General features: G+C 39.9%; 1 protein-coding gene across 1 annotated transcript in view; it reads right to left on the minus strand.

The window, feature by feature from the left end:
* The window catches only part of LOC104277105 (thyroid hormone receptor beta), a 45,452-nt gene extending 36,211 nt beyond the window's left edge, over positions 1 to 9,241 (minus strand). The window contains exon 1 of the mRNA XM_009873832.1: positions 9,170 to 9,241. Coding sequence (XP_009872134.1) covers positions 9,170 to 9,176 — 7 coding nt within the window. The 5' untranslated portion in view covers positions 9,177 to 9,241. The remainder of the gene's footprint in view (positions 1 to 9,169) is intronic.
* Between the last annotated feature and the right edge of the window lie 598 nt (positions 9,242 to 9,839).

Consider the following 9,839-nt stretch of genomic DNA (forward strand, 5'->3'; position numbering starts at 1 on the left):
TAAAAGCAACAAAACGGAGCAATAACTGGCATCTGAGAAGTCAACAGTTTCAAAGACTTTCTCAAGTCCCAACAGAGTGTCTTTAAAGCTAAGTTTGTTTTACAGAAGCAGAAAAGTTGTAGCAGATGAAGTGCCTGTTGAGCTAAACTAAAAGGTCAGGAGAGGAGAATCCATCAGAAATTGTTTATTACAGGCTGAGACCAGGACTCCTTGTGGGTGATCGTAAAGGTTGGCCTGTTCTCAGATACGCAGTGTCATCTGAATGTCAGTATACCCAGGACTATAAACACAATGGAACGATTCTTTTGGTTTCATCTCAGTTATATGCTGCTTCTACTACTTCCCTACTACTGTCTGCCAACAGTGGTAAAGAAAGCGATAGAAGAAGCCTCTTCCTTCTTTAGTACATCTCAAGAGATGAGAGTCTCTTGAGATGAACTTCCAGATCTTCCAGAAAGATGGGGGGTGGTAGCCAGCCAGCCAGAAGGGCAGTGTTTCTTGTTGTTTCTTGCAATGAGCTGCGCACCCATCCTAGACTTTTACCCTGATAATAACTGAAGAGAGCGTCTGTTCCCTGCGCTCACCACAGCAACCCTAGAGACACCGCACTCATCCCTCCCTGCTGTGCCCTGAGAGCTACGCCCCTTCTTCGAACCTCGGGACGAGTCCTGTTATGCTCAAGGCTGGCACTTCTATCATAGAACAGTTTCAGCTGGAAAAGACCTTCAAGATCATCGAGTCCAACCTTTCCCTAGCCCTATCAACACCATTAAATTTACGTCCTTCAACGTAACATCACCCTTCTCTTAAACACCTCCAGGGATGGTGACTCAACCACCTCCCTGGGCAGCCTGTTCAGCACCCAACATTCATGGCTCTGTACAGCAGCAGCTCCAGCTGACAGCTCAATCCACGGGTGACGAAAGCTGCCGTGGGACCACACAGGCAGGCGCTCCTCAGAGGCTATGTCACTCATGCTTTTTCACCCTCAACATTTCTTTCTCACCCTCAGGAACCGGCTGTTGCTTTGTAGGCAAAAGGTAAACCAAGAGTTCTGGGATGTTAGAGGATTGCTACTATTTTTACAGAGACGCTTCCTCTCACAACACGAAGTTTTTTTACATTCCAAAACTCCTCACAGCCTGTAACCGTTTAAAGTTGTAGCTGATCAAAATAGCAACAGTAGGTGAATACATCAGCAGTCTGAATTGTCATTACCTTACGTGGTTCCAAAACAAAAGCTTCACAAGAGCAATTCTTATACAAAGTTTTGTTGCTTCTCATATTTGAAACATACTGAAAACAAAGCAGCAAGGGCAATAGCACTTTACTGCGTGGTTTTGGGTGGTTTTTTTTAAATGCTGAAGTATGCAAGCATCTAAGGACATTGAAGTGGGTTGGCTCCAGAGAGATCAGCTAAGGCAAATGTAATCGGGATTAGGACTGAGGTGCAGAGTAGGTTGATCAGGCAGCCCAGCTTTGCATGGACCCAGTCCAATAACGCCAGATGATTTTTACTTAATGACTTCAGGAAAAAAACAACCCCAAACAAAAAAAGGCAAGTAAGCTACAATTAAAGAGCATCTCCCCAGCAAAATGAAAACCCAATTCATGTTTTGCACAAGCATTTTGAAACACACAAATTAACCTAAAGTAAAACCATGTGAAATTTTCATGCGCATTTACGCTGGGAATGATAAAATTATCTGTGCCAGATGAGGCTACGGTTTCATTTCTTCTCATCAATGTTGCAGTCAGTTCAAAACATTTTTGCTTCCCTTTATTTTGCTTCTCCTCTTCTCTTCCCTCTCCTTTCTCCTTTCGTTCCTTCGCTTTTCTCCCAAACACAACCACAGCATTTTCTTCTTGTTCTTCCTTATCAAGCAGGGAAACACTTCACAACTGAGTCTGTCAACTTTTGAACCCCGTTTGCAGTGCACAGGCAGAAGGATGGAACACACTGAACACAGACTAGCCAGATTCTTCTTTATATATAAGAAGGTAGGGTTTGCATATTATGTGCTACATAAAACCTTTGAGAATATACGATTTCTTCCCTAAAGTTAAAATGTAAAGTGACAGTGACTATAAGAAAAAATAGTACAATGAGGGAAAGGGACCTGAGCAGGTGGAACTGGTGATGTCTACTGAAACCACCAGATGGTTTTCAGTATTTCAGGAATGTGTTATGTATGTGTATGTTCATGAAAGCAAACAGAGTCAGGATTATTTAATCCAGGGCTGTTGTACTGTTGCTGACTTTAAGAGTGGTAACAATATAAAATATTTAAGTATTATATTTTAGAATATGGATTTAAATATAAATTAATTTCAATATTTTCAAACAATCTTTTGGACAAAGATTACATCATCACAAAAGAAGACTGTGCAGATATTAAAATAACCTTTGTAAAGAGTTTTTAATGTGTAAGAAAAGATAACATTAAACAACTTGTAATACACAGTATAATTAGCTTTATCCTTGTTCTTGCTGACAGGTATCTTAATGGCTCCTCTCTATGAACCAGTGTAATTGCTTTTTAAAACCACTGAACTTCTGTTAACTACCGAAATAATATTAGACATACACTTACAAGAACCTGGGCTTGACATTATGCGAGAATTTCTCAACATAAGAGAAAATTAATCAGAGGAAAAGAATACCCAGAAGAATACCAACAGAAGAATGTGATGGCTGATCTGTAAGTTAACTGGAGGCAGGTTCTGAGCACAGAGAAGCCAATGGTTCAGGGTTTTTGCAGAGAGCTGTCCGAAGCCCTCTCCTTACAGAGATCAACAGGAGATGCGCGCTCCAGTATGGAATCTTCCAACAGCTACAGATACAATAAAAATACTGAAAGAAATGAATGGTCAAAGCTACATGGGCAAAAGCAGTAAGATACTGGGATATACGATGGATCGAGAAAGGTGACGTTACACAGCCACGTATCTGACCCTCTCATGGTTCTGTACCACACGGGGAAGGAAGGGAGTTTTTCAGAGAACAAGGTGTACCTGAGCACGGCAGCCCTGCTCAAACCACAGGGCTTGCCTGGTTCCTGTTCTCCAACAGGAGCCATCAGCAAATACCCGAGGAGAAGAACAAAAAAGCATATATGAGCGTTCCCATCAACGGCCTCCCAGCCCCCAGCTCCTCAGGAGCCCAAGGGATGGCCGGAGCTCCTGCAGTAACAGCCAAGGGATGTCCCTTTCAAAGCACAGCCCAGTGTCCCTCTTGGGTGTGCTTCTGCACTCACCACACTCTTTGGAAAGAAGTTCCAGTATCTGTCCCTCTCTAACATGTGGAACCATCTCCCCTGTTTGTTTTAAATGAAGATTAATTTGGTGCCCAGCTGACAGCGATCCGCCTCCCCAGGACTCATTTTGCAGGCCACTGCTCATGCAAATATGGGAACATTAACGTATGTTTACTCTCTTTGTATTGTGCTTGGTAATACTGGGAACCTACTAAAACAAAAGCGAGAAGTCAAGTCACCATTTCCAGATTATGGATCAAAATGCCATAAACCACATCTTTACAAACATGTAAGTTACAGTGAAATCATTTGGGAAATCACTTCAAATCACTACCACTGCTTTGTAAAATCCTGCCTCTGAGCTCTGCTTTCGCTGTGAGCTTTCAAATCAGTTCATGGGTCTTTCCTCAATCACACGTTAGATCTTCTTTCAAGCTTGGTGCAGCTCTGAACGGTTTTCAGACACACAAAACAAAGCAGATCTGGAAGTCTGGCCTTCACGTTTTGCAACCTTTAAACATTTCCTTCAACATTTTTATGACAAGCACTGTAGCAAACGTGATGCTTTTAAAGAAGATCACTGGAAATACATTTATGTCGAAGGTATTTTGTCTATATGTTAATAACTGGAAAATGCCTGAGTGGATAGTAGCTTTCCTCTAGTTCATCGACAGCTTCACTTTGGCACAAAAAACCCACAGTCCTCTCTACATGCAGGAGAGCATAGCAGGGACAAATAGCATAAGTTCATTGCTCTTACACTGAATCATCACAAGAACTAAGCGTCACCCTGTGGTCAGGTTTATGCAGCCCTAAGACGGCAAGCTGCTGTGGCAAGCACAGCAAAAGAAAACATTTTATTTTGTAGGCTAGTGGAGAAGGCTTAGAAAAAACACTGGACTTTTATTTTTTTTAAATTAACTGTTTCAAAAGGTTTCTGCCTGTGAAATTAACAAGTATGTTTTATATTGACATCGCTCCTTCTAATTGATGTCAGCAGTGAAACCAGTGTCTCACAGCCCAAAATTTCAAATTTCAGATTTTCAAAATTTCAAATGTAATAGTCTGCTCCCATCAGAAATAAACTTCAGAAAGACGAGTTCACAAAAATAAGCACCTCTGGTTTAAATAAAATTAGGAGGGACTAAGCATACGAATGGATTATTGAAAAAAAACCAAGTAAAAGAAAAAAATATCAGCACTAACATAATGAAACGTACTTAAGAAAAAGGCTAGCAGATGTTGCAAAGCTAAAACCCTAAAGTTTTGTTTTCTCTGTTCTTTGTGAAATCTAACCAGATCCAAATTTTCTGAAAAATTCCTGTATCTTATCTGGAAAATACAGCAGGTATTGATCAGTTGTAAATACCAAACTTAAACACCCTTAGAAATGCACAGACATAAGATCTTAACATCCCCACTCTTTAGAGAGCCTTTTCTTCCCCCATGATTGGAAAGAAAACTCCAATGCATTATGGAAGAATTGCATAAAAATTTGAAACATTACAAAATGTTATACAGACTAGCTGCCTTTTGAAACTTCTGTATTTATATGGCACTTTCTGAAAACACTTTTTAAAACATTAAAGTTTAAAAGAAAAAAAAAAGTTAAAATTAAACCAGAACGTCTGTAACCTAGAACTCACCAAGTGTGATATTTTTAACTACATATTCAAAAATACGCTTCTAAGTAATAAGAGCCATCATGGAATGATTCATAGCTTCATGCAAAAACATCCCACAACATAAATCCTGTTAACCTTTTGAAAATCCCCAAAAGCTCATTACAAAGCTGCTGAATCCAGGCGTAACAAAACCTTATATTAAAGTATTTACTGTCCTTCTAAAAAATCCATTACCTAAAAGAAATAATACACTTGAGTTAGTCGGATTTTATCATGGTCTGGCAGACAAGAAGTGTCAGACAGTGATGTACGTCCAATTAAATTATCCTAGGGAAATCATTATAGAAACTCAGGAGAAATAATTTCTCAACTGCTGTTACACAATAACTATTCTCCATCTGAATTATTGCCAAGTTTATAGGGTAACGAGCATTACAGTGAAGAGACTGAGGAAGAAAATGTGGTACCTTTCGTATCCTATTACTTTTCCCAGTTGTTGGAAACTACATGCAACGCCCTTGGAGACACTGGTTTTCAAATGGATTTGTTGCACAAGAGCTGATTAATTTTCTTCTCCAAATGAGTGACCCGTTACAAGAAATGCTGCATATTAAATTCTACTTACTGAAAATATGCATTTATGACATTTAAATTATATTCCCTAATGTAAGCACTTAATTTTATTATAATTCCTATCTTGATCTAACTTCACAGTCATTACCAAATAGAACAGTGTGAATATTTGCCACTGGAAGCACAATGCCCGAGTCGATTACGACACTTGAAATAAAAGCGGAATAAAACCCTGGCCTGACTGAAGCCGGTGAAACTGCTGCTGCAGACTTCACCAACCCTGCTCTTCCATTCTTTACACTCAATCTTCGTCCGCCACGGAGGTGAAATTAATGAGATTTACTGTATTCTACAAATACTGTTTTCTGGTTTTTAGACATTCCTTCTTCAGCTCACTCCAGTAAAAGAAGTAAGATCTCTCTCATGGCTTGTCCTGCATTTTGAGAGAAAATGTACAGAAGGAAGCCTTCCATGGTAGATTACTGCCAGTGAATAGTGACTGCTAAAGCCAGAAGCTTCACTGCAGTATTTGAACAGCAAAGATGTTTTAATAAACTATGTTACATACTTATTTATTTAAAAGTACTATCTTCTCTATGAGAAAATAATACTTTTTAACTTTTTATTTTTTTTTTATTCTATTGTGCAGATGTGTGGCAGAAGACTTGTAGTTATTGCTAAGATAATATTAATTTTTAAAATGCTTATTTTTTTCCCCAGATATTACTCTGTGGACAGCTAACCGTAAAGCTGCTGTTGAATGTATTTTACAAACATTCCCTAAATGCACTGCAGCATTTATCATAGAAGACAACGAACGCTTTAAAATAAAAAAAAACAGGCTTCAAAAGAAGAAAGCTAAATTTTCAGATTGGCTGTTACACTAAAGCATGCGATCACTCAGCTGAATTTTAGGAAGGTACCCAGCTTCCATTTATGAGAACAGAACGCGTCCGTCTCAGACAAAGTGTGAGGCATGTTCTGTCCAGCCCTCGCTCTCCAGTCCCTTTATCTCCGCTTTTGGTCACGACCTGAGGGACGTGCACGGGAAACTGGTCAGGCAAGTTTTGACACTTGGAACTGGTGGAGCTGCAGAAGCACGGACACGTGTCTGCAGAACCTGCAGGTCCAGCTCTTCACTCATCAGCTTCAAACCTTACCGAGCACCCGGTATTCGGTGTTCGTTAACACCATCCGTACTGCCCTGTGAACTCTGACTGCATTCTAAGAAAAAGAAAGAGGAGTTTGGAACTTCATTAACTTGACATTTGTCTTTTCGCATGCAAAGATTATACCCAGGGCATTAATTTTGCTTATTATTTCTTATTTTATTCACTTTCAAGCAAGGGCTTCTACACTCCTGAAATCCTTCCATGTTTCCCATAACTCTGAAGGTCCCAAAATAATTTTGGAAAACTTGACCTCACTATTAAAAGCTATAAGCCAATACAATTACAGACATGTGCCATAAAATAATCACACTAGTACATGTTTTTAAGGCCGAGATACCAAAAATACACTTCCTATGGCAACCGCAAAGTGTAGTAAAGCCTAGCTGTACTACCAAAAGCCAAATTCTACAATCTTCTGTCAGAAAAAACTTCTCTATACTGGAAACTGAAGGCTTTTGAGTAGTGCCTACAAGAAGAAAATTCCTACTGCAGTGAAAATGTAATGTACGGGCAGAGAAATTATCTATTAAAAAATCAGAATAACACACTCTATTTTTTTAGGCAACTAGTTTGGTTGTGGATTAGGTTCTGCTCTTGTATTCCAGAGACTCAGGAACAGAATCCAAGCTTTCATTTTCATTCATTAGGAAAGGAGCCCAGTCTGGCTCTGGATGGTGGTATTTATGCAGTTTTTATAGAGTTTGAAAGATTTTTACTTCATCCATGCTTCTTTTCACATTCACACTCATGTAGGGAATTTCATTGCTATAATGAGAAACAGAAAATACGAACTGCTCATAATGAAACGTGCTGGACATCTACAGCTGTACCAACAGCCACCTTCTGCAATGAGCCTTATTTTTTTTTTTTTTTGCTTGGCAATTACTTTCTTTGCACATATTTGCTCTGCCCACTTCTTTCAAAAGAAATCCAGAAAATGCAGGTCCTTCCAATGAGGCTTTACATTTCACTGAGCTCAGCAGAGCTGCCCTGGCAGCAGGGAGCCCAGGGAGACAGGTCTGGTTGGAGTGCTAAGTGGAATTCTCCACGAAAGCCCCCTACACGGGGAGCTCCACCCCGAACACATCAGGTGAGGGTGAAGAGGGTGCACTGTGCTTCCCTCCCCATCGCTTGCCATCACGTAGCACGAGCTGCTAATGCTCCCTCCAAAACCACACCAAAAACCAAGCCCCAGAGTACAAAGTCAGACAACACAGCTGAGCGTTAGAGAGAAGAAAGCACAGCGGACAGCTGGAAACAGAGTTCCATGTCAATGCTTTAAATTCTTCTGAAACGGGTATTTGCTAAGCACCTAGAAAGCCTGCGGAAGAATGAAAAAAAACCACTTTAGTGGGCCCTGCCAGCGTAGTCTAAAGATACTAACTCCTTCCCGATCCTCACGTGGTGGTTCTGCTCGTCCAGAACCTGATGCACCAACCAAGGGCCAGGTACTGCACTTCATTCCATGAAAAGGCTCGACGCCTCCACCTTACGTCCATCTGTACCTGACCTCCGCTTCAAAGGACAGCAAAGAAAAACCATAAAACCAGAAGTCAAATGACACATCTTTGGATATTGTCAAGTAACACATTTCACTATGAAAGCCTGCACTTAAATAACCCTGTTTCTCCACATGAATTTTACTCACTATCTCACAGCTAGGACCCTAAACTTAAAAGACCACCTCTTTTGGTGAACGCAGTCACTGCAGCTGCAAAGAAAGAGTATTTCACCTGCCCAATCAGTAAAAATAAAATGGTCCCTTGAGCATAACACCAGGAATTCAGTCTTATTTGCTATGATCTTCCCTATGTAGCACATACTGCATTTACAAACAGGCATTTAAAAGGTCCCATTTACAGCACTCGGCTGACAAACAGCATCAGCAGAACACTTTATTTGTTTAACGCAATCTGATGAATACTAAAACAAATTCTGGAAGTCTGAAATTCTCTGGTTTTCTAGATGATCTCGACATAATAAGTACATCTTTAAAGGCACCTTGTTCTGGAATTAGAACATATGGGCTCATTTATGTAGAGCCTTCAAATGTTTTGCAACTGACAGCAGTAAGATGGACTTAGAATGGTTAACGGTCATGTCAGCTCTGAATCTTCAACCCAGGTGCAGACCTAGTCAATTATTATCTGAAGAGTACTCCATAATCCATGCAAAATGAATTTGACTGTCTCACTTTGAACCCCAGGGGATACGTCCATGTTACAAAATAACTCAGGCCAATAATCTCAGCAGAAACTGTCACTATACTGGCAGTATCAGCAGAAACACTGAAGGTGGAATGTGCGTTTAGAACAAAACACAACTTTGATTCTGAGGAAAAGCCAAGGAGGAGGAAAGTTTCCGAAGGAAAATGTCAGGAAAGATTACCACACATGATGCTCTGGCTAGAGGAAAGATTACAATTCCCAGCACCAATGCATTCACAACTTGTTAAAGCAGTATTTTGCATTAAACTTTTCATTAACAGTCACTCCAGCAAAGCAAGAAATATTCCATAGATGCTCTTCTGAAATACGATTACCTGACATACTGCTGGGAGTTATGGATATGTAATCATTCTCATTCTTCTTCCGTCACCAACATCACCTGCCACAAAAAGGAAAAAAAATGTAATATGTCCACAAATGTACATTTGCAGAATACCATTAACATTTACATAGGATGGATCTTGAATACCCTCGTCCACACTTGGTGGACAAAGATTAAACTCAACACACCTTGTGTAACTCCTTGAAACAACGAACGCAGTCAGATCTGAAGCCTGCTGGACTGGACAAGCTGCGGGTAACAGGGATTTGGAAGCAAGGTCAAAAGCTGGTGGCTACTGATGCAGAAACAAAAAGTGCTTCTACTCACTTTATGGAACACTCTTCCTTAATTTTTTTGCAAAAGTTCCTTTAGGTCTAATATGTAACTTTAGGTGCTAAGTAGTTTTTATTTCACATTTTTTAACAATATACATCTATTACTCTCAGGTTCAGTAAGAATGAAGGATTGAAAGGAATTAGAAATTTTCCGTTTACAGTTAACCTGATTCTTCAATCATTTGAAACTCAGAAGCCTATTACAAAGGTCTGAGATGTAAATGGTAATTTTACTCATTTGGAAGAAAACCGATTTATATGAACTTATTACTTAACTTTCGAACAATGGCAAATTCTATTTTATTACAGAGGTAACTGCAGCTGTGA

This window comes from Apaloderma vittatum, unplaced genomic scaffold (genome assembly GCF_000703405.1).
Source record: "Apaloderma vittatum isolate BGI_N311 unplaced genomic scaffold, ASM70340v1 scaffold11350, whole genome shotgun sequence".
In the NCBI taxonomy this organism is placed as follows: Eukaryota; Metazoa; Chordata; class Aves; order Trogoniformes; family Trogonidae; genus Apaloderma; species Apaloderma vittatum.